The following is a 15381-nucleotide window of genomic DNA, read 5'->3' as shown; positions in this document are numbered from 1 at the left end:
TAATCATCAATTCCCAATCACTACTTCCGTCTGTGGTGCTTAGCCACAAACATTAAAAGAACCCATCCTTGATGAAACAGTCAGAAAATATGGCAAAACTTCAGAATGCCAGAGGAGCTGAAGGCAGAAGTCTTCAACATCTCTTTATACCAGCCAGAGAGGAAGAGATGTATCCAACTCACCCCCTCTTCTCAGTGGTCGGTTTCTATTATTTTTACTACCGGTTCACTCGTGGACGCTCGGCGCTTGTGCAGAAGCATCCGGGTGGATGGGCAAAGCCTCCCGCAACCACCACTACTACCGGTTCGCCCGATCCAGGTCAAAACGGCAGAAACCCACCTTTTAGAAAAATGCAATAAATATTGCAGTTGGCTTCAATTTTAGATCGGACACTCGTACGAAAGCACTCCTTCAATAAACACATTTCACGGGGGTGAAAGCTGCATTTTCCAACTCATCGGGTTTCCATCATTTGGGAAGTAAGTAGAAAAGAATAATTAGGAAAGTCTGACCAACCCCCCCCCCCGCCCTTCTTCTTCTAGGTGCCCTGAAGTGGTATTCTGAAAATTGTTCCCTTCCATTCAACTATCTGTGTAAAATATGACCCCGAAGCACGGCAGCTGTTTTTCCAAAGGCAAATGGCAGTGACTTGAACGGTAGCTTTTTCTTTCCATGATGGACCAGGGCCTCCAGTTCAATCCAGTCCAGGTTTGCAACTCTCTTGTATATCTGGTTGACCTTTCTATTGGCTGTGATACCGATGAATAAACACAATTCCAAATAACACTGATGTCTCCGAGTTTGCCTCTTTAGAGAAAGTGTATGAAGCAGGTAGACAGCCGAAGCATCTGCCTTGGTCTTTTCCCCAAGGAAAACAATTCCAGACATGGCTCTGATGGGAGTTAGGCTTCCCTTGGCAGCAGGAGTGGGCCTGTTCTTCAGAAGGCTGTGGCTGAGTACAAGGAGCACACCTACCGGGAGGCAGAAATGGCACCTGATTCACTATTCCTCAGCATCATCAACTTTAAGCATGTGGACCTCAACTGCCAGAATTTTCCAGCCAGCATGTTTTGTTAGAAACTGGAAGTAAATGCCAGAAGTTGGTAAAAAATGCCAAACATTGTGGGATGTTGCAAAGTAACCTAGCCAAAATAAGCTGGTTACCAAACAAATAAAATGCAATCACACGGGGTGGGGTGGGGAGGAGGTACTCCCATTGTAATTTTGAAATCAGTCTGTAAGTAGCATTAGGGAATCTGTCATAAATACAAATAATTACAAAGCGGCCAGTTATAAGTCAAGGACTACCTGTAGTTTCACAGACATATAGCAATAGCAGTTAGACTTATATACCGCTTCATAGGGCTTTCAGCCCTCTCTAAGCGGTTTATAGAGTCAGCATATCACCCCCAACAACAATCCAGGTCCTCATTTTACCCACCTCGGAAGGATGGAAGGCTGAGTCAACCCTGAGCCGGTGAGATTTGAACAGCCGAACTGCAGAACTAGCAGTCAGCTGAAGTAGCCTGCAGTGCTGCACCCTAACCACTGCGCCACCTCTATAACCTTCCTTCCTTCCTTCCTTCCTTCCTTCCTTCCTTCCTTCCTTCCTTCCTTCCTTCGAGCGAATGTGGTTCCAATTTTCAAAAAAGAAATAAATGGATCTAAGAAACTGTGGATCAATCAGCCTGACACCAATACTCGCAATGATCCAATAAAAGATAAGCAACTGATCTGCAAACGCCAACGAAGCAGCAAAGCTGCCATCCCTTTCTCTGGTGCATTGCATTTCCCCATCATCAGGTCTTTTCCAAGGAATCCTCTCTTCTCATTAGGTGGACAAAGTGTTTGAGCTTCGGCTTCATGATCTATCCTTCCAAAGAGCAGTCAGGGTTGCTTTCCTTGAGGATTGATCTGATTGGATCTCCCTGCAATCCATGGGATTTTCAAGAGTCTTCCCAGCACCACAACTTGAAAGCAACAGCAATAGCAGTTACACTTATATACCACTTCAGCTCTTTTTTAAGTAGTTTACAGGATCAGCCTCTTGCCCCTAGCAATTTGTGTCTTCGTTTTACCGACCTCGGAAGAAGGGAAGGTGGAGTCAACGTTGAGCCGGTCAGGATCGAACTGTCGAACAGGTGGCAGTCTGCAGCAACAGAATTAGTCTGCAATACTGCAGTCTAACCACTGCCTCACCACAGCTCTTAATAGCATCAACTCTTTGGTGCTCAGCCGTCCTTATGGTCCAACTCTCACAGCCTTACATTGTTACTGGGAAAACCATAGATTTGTCTATGTGGACCTTTGTCGAGAAGGTGATGGGTCTCTGCTTTTTAACCTGCTGTCTAGGTTTCTCATAGCAAGTGTCTCTTAATCTCATGGCTACAGTCGCTTTCTGCGGTGATCTTGGGAGCCCAAGCAAATAAAATGTGTCACTGCTTCTATTTCATCTCCTTCTTATTTGCCAGGAAGTGATGGGATCAGATGCCACTATCTTATTTTCCCCCCAATGTTGAGTTTCAAGCCAACTTTTGTGCTCTCACGCTCATCAAGAGGCTCTATAGTTCTTCTTTACTTTTTCCCTTGTCTGAACTAGTGACTTCTTTTCCAGGAAAGAGTTTCTGAGGCAAAGGGGCTCTTGATGGCTATTAAGCAGAACAAATGGACAACCTGCAACTCAATGTTCACTGTAGGACTGCAATGTGCTACCCATTGAAGCCAGAAGCAGATCAAGGGGAGATATTCCTGGTTAGGTACATAAGCGGTGTTGTTTGTGAGATAATCACAAATGGGTACAATTCAAGGGTGGGTTGCTCCCAAGTGTTAATGCCAGTTCGGTACATGCACATTTTTTTTTAAAGGGGTACAAGAATATAGGAGAAGCGTTCTAGGGGTGCAGGGTATAGAAAAGGTTGGGAACCCCTGATCTAGCTGGGCTCTACAGGCTGTGAAACAGACAGCTAGAAAGCCTGCAAAGACTCCACGTCCTCCATTTTCTGACACAACTCTTAGTCATGACTGAGTATTTTTTTTATCTTGGGGGGGGGATTTTTTCTCTCTCCTTGTGGGCTTTGTCAAACAAAAATTAAGATTTGAACAAAAAACCCGCAACAAAAAGAACAAAAAAGAAAATCAAAATGTGACAGGGACGTTAAGCAAGGAAATTCTTTCTTTCTTTCTTTCTCTTTCCTTTCTCTCATCAAATAGAAAATAATGAATTCAAACCAACAAAATAAGTAAATCAAAAGGTGATTTAGGAACTCTTATGGACTCCCGCCTTAGGGAGCTCTTAAATTACGGAGTGAGATCCAGAGAATTTAAGTTAAAATTAAAACTGTGAAAGTTAGTTTCTGAGACAACTGAATCAGATAGGATATTACAGACAATTCTGTTACAAAATTGAATTTTTTACAATCAGCTTTACAATTTTCAGGGTGTTGAAAAGGGCAGAAGCTGCCAGAAGGGACGGGGAGCCAGCTGAAGTCCTCCAGAGGATTCAAGGGAAAGCCTATCTGTCGTTAGGACGAATCCGTCATAACTTTGAAATGAGTTTTGAGGTGTTGGTCATTGTTTTGAATAGTCTTTAAATGACCGATCACAGTGATGGCTAACCTTTTTGTCCTCATATGCCCAAAGACATAATACAATGTGCCCTGCCCCCTGCGCATGAGCCTCCTGTGCATTGGCACAACCACCCCCCACACCGTTTTGGGCCTAGCAGGCCTCCCTAAATCCTCGTGGGACCAAAAATGGGCCGCCACTCCCCACACATGTGTGCGCATCTCCCACATGCATGCGCATCTCCCACATGTGCCCCACCCTTGAGCACGTACAGCAGAGATCTGAAAATTAGCTGGCCAGCGGGAGGTGCGCACGCATGCGCAGTAGAGGTCAGCTGGGGTGATGGCTCACATGCCGGGAGAGACGACTTGTGTGCCATAAGTTCACCATCACAGACCTCTTGTTCTACCTCTACAACCTTTGTTAACAAGACTGTTTTGGACCAGCAACATTTTGGGCTTCTAAGAGACCTGAGATATTAGAGCAGCTTGTCAAATCCTTTTAAAAAATGTACCACAAACAGCCTTCGACTTACAACTGCTTATTTAATGACAATTCAAAGTTACAACAGCACTGAAAATAGGGATCTACGGCCGTTTTTCACATTTAACAACCACAGCAGCATTCCCATGGTTACTACATCAAAATTCACATGGTCGGAAACTGGCTCACATACACAATGGTTGCAATGTTCTGGGGTTACATGATCCCCTTTTGCAACTTTCTCATGAGCAAAGTCAATGGGAACACCAAATCCACTTAACAACCATGTTATTAACAATTGCAGAGATTCACTTAAGAACTATGGGAAGAAAGGTCCTAAATGGGGCAAAATTCACTTAACGGATTTCCCGACAGTGAGAACAATTAATCAATGAAATGACTTGTCTCCAGAGGTTTTGGGTGCTCCATCACTGGAAGTTTTCAAGAAGAGATGGGACAGTCATTTGTCTGAAATGGTCTAGTGTCTCCTGCTTGAGCAGAGGTTTGGGCTAGAAGTCCTCCAACGTCCCTTTCAACTCTGTTATTCTATTAAAGAAACAACTTGACAAGCAATGATCATAAGTGCCCCTCCAAAGTGAGACAAAAGCATTTGAGCAGTAGATGACGAAGACATGAAGTTCAATCAGATGAAACTAATTTCTTCAGGAAGTTCATAATTTGTAATAATGCAAAAGATTGGAGGCTTCCTTCTGCCTGCTGAATCATGGAGATGTTTCCTCCTGAAATAAAACTACTGAACAGGGAAGACAAGTCATAGATATAATGACTGATATTCTTGGTCAACCGATCAGCAATGAAATGAAGACGATTGTTATTATTGTGATTTGGGACAGGCTGTCCTAACCAAATGCCCGTGATGTGCGTTCAGACTGCAGCCCCCAGGAGTCCAATTCTCTCTCCCTTCAGCTAGGAATGCTGGGAGTCCCATTCCCAATCCTTGAGACAACACAGGTTCGAAGGCAGATGGGGTATCATAAAGATGATTGAGAAATGCCCAAGATTTAGCACAGGTCCTTTCTCTTTGTAGCTCTTTTTAAAGACGTCTGGTGGAAATGTGGTTGTCCCAGCCCAGGGCTAGAAGGGGCACTTCTGAGCAAGGCAAATGATTGTCCAGCCTTTTCTTGAAAACCTCCAGTGATGGAGCACCTACAACTAATGGAGGCAAGCTATTCTTCTGATTAATCTTTCTCACTGCCAGGAAGTCTCTCCTCACTTCTAGGTTGGATGAGAAGCAAAACATTTTCAAAGGGAGGGAAACCCCCCAAGAAAGTCGAATCGCCTTTTGGAAACAATGCTTTTGAGATACAACTCACCAGAGAATAGAAAATAGTGGAAGATCACACATGCAGAGCTTGCATATAGAATCAGCAACAGTGAAACATGATTGAATGTATAACATCTTCAACACTTTATCAATTAAACAACATGAAAAATCTATTGTGGTTTTTGAGACCTTCTGAGATGTCTTGAACCGATTAGATCATATGAGTTGAGCGATTTCTCACAAAGTGGAGACATAACCCAACAAGGGAACATCATCAGCGCTAGAAGGAAGTGAGACTTACTCTCTGTTTTTATACTAGGGATAGCCTGGTAGTGTCGGTGGGAGTATTGTTGGCAGATATTTGACGGCAGGCGGTTTCCTTATTTGTATTGGTATTTCCTTTTTTGGGGAATTGCTGGTGGGTTGGTATTTTGTCCTTTGGTTTCCCCTTTTTGGCCTTTTGGTTGTCTCTTTTGAATGGTGTGTGTATATGTTGGTTATTTCTATCTTCTTGTTGATGGCTGATTTGATTGAGTGCCAAACTTCCAGCAATTCTCTGATGAGTATTGGTCAAGATCACGGCTCAGAGAATGCTAGCCTGATGGAGTAGTCTCAGCTGGGTTAGTGAGACCAACAATAGGGTGAGGCTGAAGGAGGTGAGCCACAGCTTCATCAAGTTGCTCAGTAGCCTCCAGGTGAGGACTTGGAGCAGCTTTTCCCATTAAGAATGAGGATGAGGTGGAATCCACACCCACCTCCTAATCCAAGGACATAAAGAGCAGAGAGGAGACAGGAACAATGCCAGTCAGCTAGACTACTCATGAAGAGGAAACTCAGCTCTCAAGAAGGGCTTACCAGCACTGCCTATTTAATTCCGCCCTGGGGAGTGTTTTCCAGTTGTATGCTTGTGCTATGTATCCTGACCTGTTTGACTCCTGGGCTATTTCATGGAGTTTGTGAGTGCCCATAAGACTCTGTTTCCCTGTACTCTTGCTTTACTGAGCTTGGAATCTGGAGATGCACAACAGGGATGCTTTCTGAGGACCTCTTTGGTTTTAAATAAACACCTGTAAAACTCTTGCCGTTTGTGGGGTGCAGGGCAGCACATTGTAGAAGGCTTGGGGGGGACATGACAATTTTCTTCTAGTACTTGAAGAACTAAGATTGTCTATGTGCTCTACAGCCAAAGATGGAGCAGCTCTATACAGTCAGTAAAAACATGACCAGGAGCTGACTGTGGCTCAGATCACAAGCTTCTCGTTGCAAAATTTAGGCTTAAATTCAAGAAAGTAGGGAAAAGTAGTGGGCCACTCAGTTATGAACTAAATTATACCCCTGGTGAATATATAGTAGAGGAGACACATAGATTAAGGAATTAGATCTGATAGAGTACCTGAAGAACTATGGACAGAAGTTCACAACATTGTACAAGTGGTAACAACTAAAACCATCCCAAAGGGGAAAAAGAATGCAAGAAAGCAAAATGGCCGTCTGAAGAAGCTTTGCAAATAGCTGAGGAAGAAGGGAAGCGAAAGGCAAGGGAGAAGAGAAAGATATACCCAATTGAATGCAGAATTCCAGAGAATAGCTAGAAGAGATAAGAATGCCTTCTTAAATGAACAGTGTAAAGAAATAGAAGAAAACAAGGACCAGAGGAGGACTAGAGATCTCTTCAAGAAAATTGAAGATATGAAGGGAACGTTCCATGCAAAGGTAGGCATGACAAAGGACCAAAATGGAGGGGACCTAACAATCAGAAGAGATTAAGAAGAGGTGGCAAAATTAAACAGATTCATTTCATATACTAGTAAAGTTATGCTCAAAATCCTACAAGCTAGGCTCCAGCAGTATATGGATTGAGAACTACCAGAAGTACAGGCAGGATTTTGAAGAGGCAGAAGAATTAGAGATGGAATTGCCAACATATGCTGGATCATGGAGAAAGCTAGGCAGTTCCAGAAAAACATCTGCTTTGTTGACTATGCTAAAGCCTTTGATTGTGTGGATCACAACAAGTTGTGGCAAGTTCTTAAAGATATGGGAGTACCAGACCATCTTATTTGTCTCTTGAGAAACCTCTATGCAGGTTAAGAAGCAACAGTGAGAACTGGACACGGTACCACTGATTAGTTCAACACTGGGAAAGGAATCCAGCAAGGCTGTATACTGTTGCCTTGCCTATTTAACTTATATGCACAGCAGATGAGAAAGGCGGTGCTAGACGAATCAACAGTTGGAATTAAGATTGCTGGGAGAAATATCAACAACCTCAGATATGCAGATGACACCACTCTAATGGCAGAAAGTGAAGAGGAACTAAAGAGCACCTTGATGCAGATGAAAGTGAGTGCAAAGGTTGACTTGAAACTCAACCTTAAGAATACTAAGATCATGGCATCCGGCCGTCTCAATTCCTGGCAAATAGATGGGGAAGAAATGGAGGTAGTGACAGATTTTATTTTCCTGGACTCCAAGATCACTGCAGATGGGGACTGCAACCAAGAAATTAAAAGACGCTTGCTCCTGGGAAGGAAAACTACGGCAAATCTAGACTGCATATTAAAAAGCAGAGATATCATCCTGCCAACAAAAGTGCATATATTCAAGACTATGGTTGTCCCAGTTGCAATGTATGGCTGTGAAAGTTGGACCATAAGAAAGGGTGAGCACCAAAGAATGGACGCCATTGAACTATGGTGCTGGAGAAGACTCCTGTGAGTCCCTTGGACTGCAAGGCGATCAAACTGGTCAGTCCTAAAGATCAACCCTGATTGCTCTTTAGAAGGTCAGATCCTGAAGATGAAACTCGAGAAGGAATGAGAAGGAAAGACTCACTGGAGAAAAGCCTGATGCTGGGAACTATGGAGGGCAAAAGAAGAAGAGGATGACAGAGAATGAAGCGGCTGTATGGCGTCACTGAAGCAGTAGGTGTGAGCTTGAATGGACTCCAGAGGATGGTAGAGGACAGGAAGGCCTGGATGAACATTGTCCAAGGGGTCACGATGAGTTGGACATGACTTTGAAACTAACATCATTTGAAGAGCTGTCACAGATGAGAGCAGATTGACATATTCTCCAAGGCAACAGGGAGCAGAACAAAAAGTAATGTATGGATACTTGATGATAGATTCAGAAGTAACCAGTGTAACCAGAGGTAACCAGTAACTCAACAACCAGTGATCAAGAAGTGCCCTTCCAAAGTGAGACAAAAGCATTTGAGCAGTAGAGATGCTGAAGACATGAAGTTCAATCAGATGAAACTAATTTCTTCAGGAAGTTCATAATTTGTAATAATGCAAAAGATTGGAGGCTTCCTTCTGCCTGCTGAATCATGGAGATGTTTCCTCCTGAAATAAAACTACTGAACAGGGAAGACAAGTCATAGATATAATGACGGATATTCTTGGTCAACTGATCAGCAATGAACTGAAGACGATTATTATTGTGATTTGGGACAGGCTGTCCTAACCAAATGCTCGTGATGTGCGTTCAGACTGCAGCCCCCAGGAGTCCAATTCTCTCTCCTTTCAGCTAGGAATGCTGGGAGTCCCATTCCCAATCCTTGAGACAACACAGGTTCGAAGGCAGATGGGGTATCATAAAGATGATTGAGAAATGCCCAAGATTTAGCAAGGAACCGGTCCTTTCTCTTTGTAGCTCTTTTTAAAGAAGTCTGGTGGAAATGTGGTTGTCCCAGCTCAGGGCTAGAAGGGGCACTTCTGAGCAAAGCAGGGTCTTTATGCCAGCCTGGCCAAATGATTGTCCAACCTTTTCTTGAAAACCCCCAGTGATGGAGCACCTACAACTAATGGAGGCAAGCTATTCTTCTGATTAATCTTTCTCACTGCCAGGAAGTCTCTCCTCACTTCTAGGTTGGATGAGAAGCAAAACATTTTCAAAGGGAGGGAAACCCCCCAAGAAAGTCGAATAGCCTTTTGGAAACAATGCTTTTGAGATACAACTCACCAGAGAATAGAAAATAGTGCAAAATCATACATGCAGAATCCATGCATATAGAATCACAGTCAAACGTGATTGAATGTATAACATCTTCAACACTTTATCAATTAAATAACAGGATCATGAAAAATCTATTGGGTTTTTTTTTGCGATTTCTCACAAAATGGGGACTTGCATCATGTCATTGTGACATGTCATTAGTACTTTGATTAGGCTATTGTTGACTGTTCCCTTGTTTGTATTGGTAGTTCCCTGATTGGGGTATTCCTTACTGCTTTATTGTTGATCTGGTGTTAATTATGGTTAAGATCTGCCTATCTGGGTATTGGTGAGAGGTATTTGAAGGGATATCATAGAGGGGATTGACTTATTGTCCAAAGCAACAGAGGGCAGGACAAGAAGTAGTGCATGGAAGCTTGATAGGGATTCAACTTAGAAGTAAGGAGAAATTTAGCTTGCCTCCTTGAGTTGTGGTGTTCCATCATTGGAGGTTTTGAAAAATAGACTGCACAATCTTTTGAATGGAATGGCGTAAGATCTCATCATTTGAGAGAAGTTGAAGTAGAAGACCTCCATGGCCTCTTCCAGATATTGGATTCCTTTTTCCAAAATGTTCACTTTGGGTCTGTCATAGGGGGGAATTAAAATGCTCCAATCTGATTTTATCCATGATGTTATGACAGCCACATGTCCATTAATTTTTCCAGTTTCTCCCTTCCTCACACAGCCTCCCTTTCTTGCCATACACTATCAGTCCCTTCCTATGATGTCTAAATTGTTCTCAAGAAGGTTTTCCTCAACTCTTTGGGATCTGCTGGTGCATGTTTTCCTCCTTCCAGCATCATTTATTTCCCATTGCCTGGATCATTGCTCAGCCGTGGCATTTCCACATTAACAATGATCTCGATGTGCTTCTGGCTTCAGTAGATATTTGTCCTTGTACTGCCTGTTTGCCACACCTACACACCACTCCCGAACCCACTCATAAATAAATAGGTGGGAAAGAACCAGCATTGTACCTAGGAGGAACAAAAACTCCCAATTCTCCTGACAGCATACAAAGACTGAGCTGTAAGTAGCGTCCATCCAAGACCAGCCTCTAGGATACTTCAGGAAGGACCATCAATTGATAGAGGGGACACTTCTGGCTGGTCCATTGCATTTAGTATTGCGTTGCTAACCACAGGTTTCTTTTTTTAAAGGCAGGTAAACCAGTGTCAGTCAAGGCATTAAGGTGGGGGATTGACTTGTTCAGCTTCTCATGAAGTTCTCCTCATGTGTGGCTTTTATGTTTCTGCAATTTATCAAAAGGCCAACGAAAGGAAAAACTGTTCCTCAGGGACATCTAGATTTCTTTTTCATTATCAAAAAACAGAAAGATAGAAGGACAAAGTGGAGTTCATCCAGGCCATCATTCTGTCTCACAGAGGTCAACCCAGGAGTCTTTAGGCAAAGAGGATGGCAAGCTGTTGGACAGTTAAGGATGCTATTCTCATTTATTGATATGCAAATGAAGGTGAATTTATGTGTTCCAGGATAATGTTGCAGGAACTAATCTGGGTTGTTGTGTGGGGGTTGGGTTGTTCTTTGTGTGGTATTTACATTATTCCTATTGTACGTGGCATTTTAGATGTTGATTGGGGTTTTGATGGTTGGCCATTAAAGTCGTTGGCTGAAGTCTGCTTGTGCTGCCAAGTCCTAGCCTCATAAGTATTTGAAATCAGCACTCTTGCTGACTGAGGAGGGCCCATTTCCCAGGTTTCAGTCAGTTCCCTGACTGCTTTCGTGACTGCTCCTCCAACAATCTTGACTCAGCAGGTGATAAACAGCCAGAAAGAGTAGGAGTCTATGAGAGCCCATCCTCATCCTAGAATTTATCCAATCTCCTTCTGAAATCAACACAATATATGTGGTAGCTCCTTGAGCTAGCTTTCCTTCTTTTCCTTTCCAGATGGGATTTGCCACTTTTTATACGGGCTTCCTGGTGGCCTGTTTCATCATACAAGGTAGGTCTTGATTGATACAAAAAAGACTGAAGTATTTCTAGAAAGGGTACAGAAGAGCCACAAAGATGGTATTAGGTCTGGAGGCTAAATTGTATGATGAACGGCTAAGGGAAGTACATATGCCTACTCTAGGAAAGAGAAGGACTAGGAGTGACATGATAGCAGTCCATCAAGTATTTTCTAGTACTTGAGGGACTATCACAGAGAAGAGGCAGTTAATTTATTCTGTAAAGCATAGCACAAAGAACACCATTCAAGAGACACAATCAGAAACTCAAAAAGGAGACCAAAAAACCCCGAAATTCCCTCTTGCCAGCAATCAACAACAGATAAACAAAGGTTAACCAAGATTAATAGCAGACCAATGAAATAGTAAACAATAGGTCAAGGTATTTGTGAAATTGAAGAGCAGAAAATCCACCCACCATCCATTGGTATTTAAGCAGACCCTTCCCAGCCCATTGGTCCTTTTTAGTTCCTGTTTCATTCTTCTTCTTCTGACCTTGTTACTTGAGGGGAGGATGCCCCCACCAGTCTTTCCAGCTTCTCACCATACTTTGCACCCCGTCCCCATCCTGGCTTCCCTTTAGCTGGGCACCATCCTGTCCTTATTTCTAGGGCATCTCTTTTTCAAGTCCCCTCTCCTCTTCTTCTTTTCAGTTTGAATCTATGGTTCAGGATGGGTGACCACAATCTCCTCCTCTTTGACAACGTCTCCTCTTTCCACCAACAGGTCTGGGAGCAATATCTTGTCCCTTGAAATGGTTCCTGTTTGAGCAGCATTGTTATGGATTTTTCGAGAACAAACTGACCTGGAACGATGCAGAGGTAAGAGAAGCCCCATTCACCTCCATGTTTGGATGGTCAGTTCCAGCTCAGCCTATTGGCTTGCTTTCTGAGCATAATGCTTCCTTGTGGGAAGGCAGGGAGGGAAGATGAAAGGAAGCAAGGAAGGAGTGAGCAGAGGTGTCCAAAGATTATGGTCAAAAAGGTCAACATGGTGGCCACAACAATGTTATTGTGGTTGAAATGAGGGGTCCTTGGTGCTCCCTGAGCTTATTTTCCTGCAAATGTTTCATCCCTCAAAGTAGGTAGTATCATCAGTGGCAAGTTCAGAGAGCTCCAAAGACCCCTCACATGCTTAAACCTCAGTGTAGAAAAGCACGCCTTACGGACGTTTCATGGTAGGACTGATGAGTAAATAAAGTAACATTACAGCAGACAAAGGAGGTTACCAGATGAAGCTTCTACCGTGAGGGAAACAAATTCTTGGAGGAATTGGAAGTTTTCAAAATAGAAAAAAAAGGAGGAATGTGTGCTATTTGAGGCAACCTTGAAGTCCACAGTTCTGGTATGTTTTATCTTTGCCAACATAACTGATACGTTCCTCTTTGTTAAGACACTTTCTTGATAAGCGGGAAGTAGATTGGTATTTGCTAATTATGCATATTGATGCAGATCGGAATACAGAATCAGAGTTGGAAGGGATAAATACTGCAGTGAGCCTGGACGATTGCTTTTTAGGTCCGGCTTTTGATTCCACGCTAGAGTTTAGATGTCGTGAAGACAGGCACAGGATGATGGAGTTGGAGAATCAGCAGGAAAGACGAGGATAAAGTTGTGGAACTAAAGGAGGGTTCTAAAGCAGGGGTCTCCAAACTTAGTCACTTTAAGACTTGCGGACCTCAACTCCCAGAATTTGACAGTCAGCAATGCTGACTGGGGAATTCTGCAAGTTGAAGTCCACAAGTCTTAAAATGGCCTGGTTTGAAGAGCCTGGTCTAAAGGACAGGGTCAGCATCTGAAGCAGGAAGTCCTCACCTGTGTCTGCTTGGTGTCTTCCAGACAGAATGTACTTCCTTTGGCAAAGGTGCCCACCTTGCTTCCATTCTCTCAGAACGGGAAATGAACTCCATATCTTCTTCTATGCTCACTGGCTATGAGGAGAATTTTAGAATCTGGATTGGACTGTACAAAATCCGGGGTGGGAAGGTGAGTAGAAGTTGTGAGTAGAAGAACCCTCGCTCAGTGGGGGAAGGGAGTGAATGTTATATCTGAAGACAATGAAAAGCTCTGGGCGGGAGTTGACAAAAATAGGCCAATCTGTCAATGTATTTACATCATGGCACAGTTCTACCAGGACTTAACAACAGCATGATAGCAATCGTAGTAGGTGGGGGATTCCTTGGAGAGCCTTCAAAACATTCAGACCTTTTTGGTTCCTGAGCTTGTCTTCTGGGGTGTTGATTGTTCCTGCCAACTTAGTGTCATGATGGTGGTGATGCTGTCTATCTTACATTTTTCTAACTTACCAAGAAGTAGGTTTAGGTCTACTTTGTCAAATGCCTTACTGAAGTCTAAGTATACTATGTCCACAGCATTTTGCTGCTTTACTTATTTAGTCACTTTGACAAAGAATGAAATGAGATTGATATGGCATGACCTGTTTTTAACAAACCCAGGCTGGTGTCCAGTTATAATTTTGTTTCTTAATGTTTGTAGATCTGTTTTCTTATTTTTCCAGTGTCTTCCCAGTTACTGATTGATCTGTAGTTTCCTGCATCTGTTTTTTCCCCTTTCTTGAAGATGGGAACCACATCAGCTTTTTTCCAATCTACTGGTACTTTCATGATGCTCCAGAATTCTTGAAAGATATGGTAGAATGGCTCTGAGTTACTCATAGGCCAACACCTTCAGAACTCTGGGATGTAATCCGTCAGGTCCCAGTGATTTAGATTCATCAAGATCAGAAAGGTGTTCTCTTACCATTTTCTTGCTTTTTAAATTTTTATTTGTAGTCTGTCTTTTATGGTTATGTTTTTGGTAAGTTGACCTATAATTTATTTTTGTGTGGACTGATGGAAGGAATGAGTTAAGTAGCTCTACTTTCTTTCTACTGTTACCTCCTTGCCTTCTTCTCTCTTTGGTGGACCGACTGTTATGTATATATTGAAAGAAACTTCTTTCATTATCTTTTACTTTTGTTGCAAGGCTTTGTTCATCTTGAGCATTTGCTTTCCCGAGTTTATCTTTGCAGATTCAGTCTATCTGCTGATTTTCTGTCTTATTTATTTATTTATTTATTTGTCAACTATGTATAAGATAACAGATATAGGTATAAACATGAGTACATGAAATGGATATGAATAAACGGGGATATTAGGCCAGGGACGATTTCACGAGTCCCTCTTTACATTTTTTTTTTATTGTGGTGGCCAGAACTGGATTCTAATTATTCTAAGTGTGGGCTCACTGGTGCAGTATTAAGCAATGCTATCACTTTTTATGATCTTGAGCCTATCTTGTTTGTTTGTTTGTTTTGGCAGGTGAAGCACACTGCCAGCTTATACTTAAGCAGTTGTCTCCTAGGACACCTTGATTCCTCTTACATTTGACCCTTCGGCTGTTGAGAAATACAGTTGAGGCAAAATATTCTGATTTCTGCAAGATTCAGAAAAGCACTTGGAGATGACAACGCTGTTTCTTTCTCTCTCTACAGCTACGACTGAGATGGTTAGATGCATCCGTGGTGAGTTACACTCCTTGGGCACGAAACCAACCTTCCAACTGCAAAAGGAATCAAAAGTGTGTTGAACTATATGCCAACGGTAAGAAGATTTTTTGTTCTAGTATATTAGACTTCTCAAGCCTGTGTTCTCCAGATGTGTGAAAAAGCACAACCTTCCATTCCTTTACAGCCTCTATGCATAAAGTTAGAGACTGCATTCACACAACCCGTGGTCTTCATTTCTTTAGTTCATCATGGACTTCTAGTTGCCTTTTGGAAAAAAGCACAACTTTGAGACAACCATGATAATTGAGAATCTCCACTGACATTCACCTATCAAATCAATTACTGAAGACTTTCTGAAAAAGTTGGTGGCTTTTTGGAATTCCAACAGATTTCCGAATGGGCCAAAATGTGGAACAAAAGCTTACTGCCAAAGTGGGCTTGGACAGCAAGTTAATCCACATCCCCACAGACATACACAAAATCTAATAAAACACCTAACTGAGTTTGCATCAGCTGTCTCAGGGTTGTTAAGCAAAAGACCATTGGTTCTTACCTGAAGGGTCCTTCTC

The 15381-nt window shown here is 42.7% G+C and overlaps 1 protein-coding gene across 1 annotated transcript; it reads left to right on the top strand.

Moving 5' to 3' along the window:
* The first annotated feature begins 10905 nt into the window (after positions 1 to 10905).
* On the top strand, positions 10906 to 15056 carry LOC106547432 (regenerating islet-derived protein 4-like). Its single transcript, XM_087722510.1, has 4 exons — positions 10906 to 11298; positions 12032 to 12126; positions 13144 to 13290; positions 14783 to 15056. The coding sequence occupies exons 1-4, from the start codon at positions 11244 to 11246 to the stop codon at positions 14966 to 14968; spliced, it is 483 nt and encodes a 160-aa protein (XP_087578636.1). The 5' UTR covers positions 10906 to 11243; the 3' UTR covers positions 14969 to 15056.
* Positions 15057 to 15381: the final 325 nt, after the last annotated feature.

Source organism: Thamnophis sirtalis, unplaced genomic scaffold, assembly GCF_051295495.1.
Source record: "Thamnophis sirtalis isolate CommonGarterSnake01/CBP01778 unplaced genomic scaffold, rThaSir2_p1.2 scaffold_9, whole genome shotgun sequence".
NCBI classification, from domain to species: Eukaryota; Metazoa; Chordata; class Lepidosauria; order Squamata; family Natricidae; genus Thamnophis; species Thamnophis sirtalis.
This window is presented reverse-complemented; position numbering and strand designations above follow the sequence as displayed.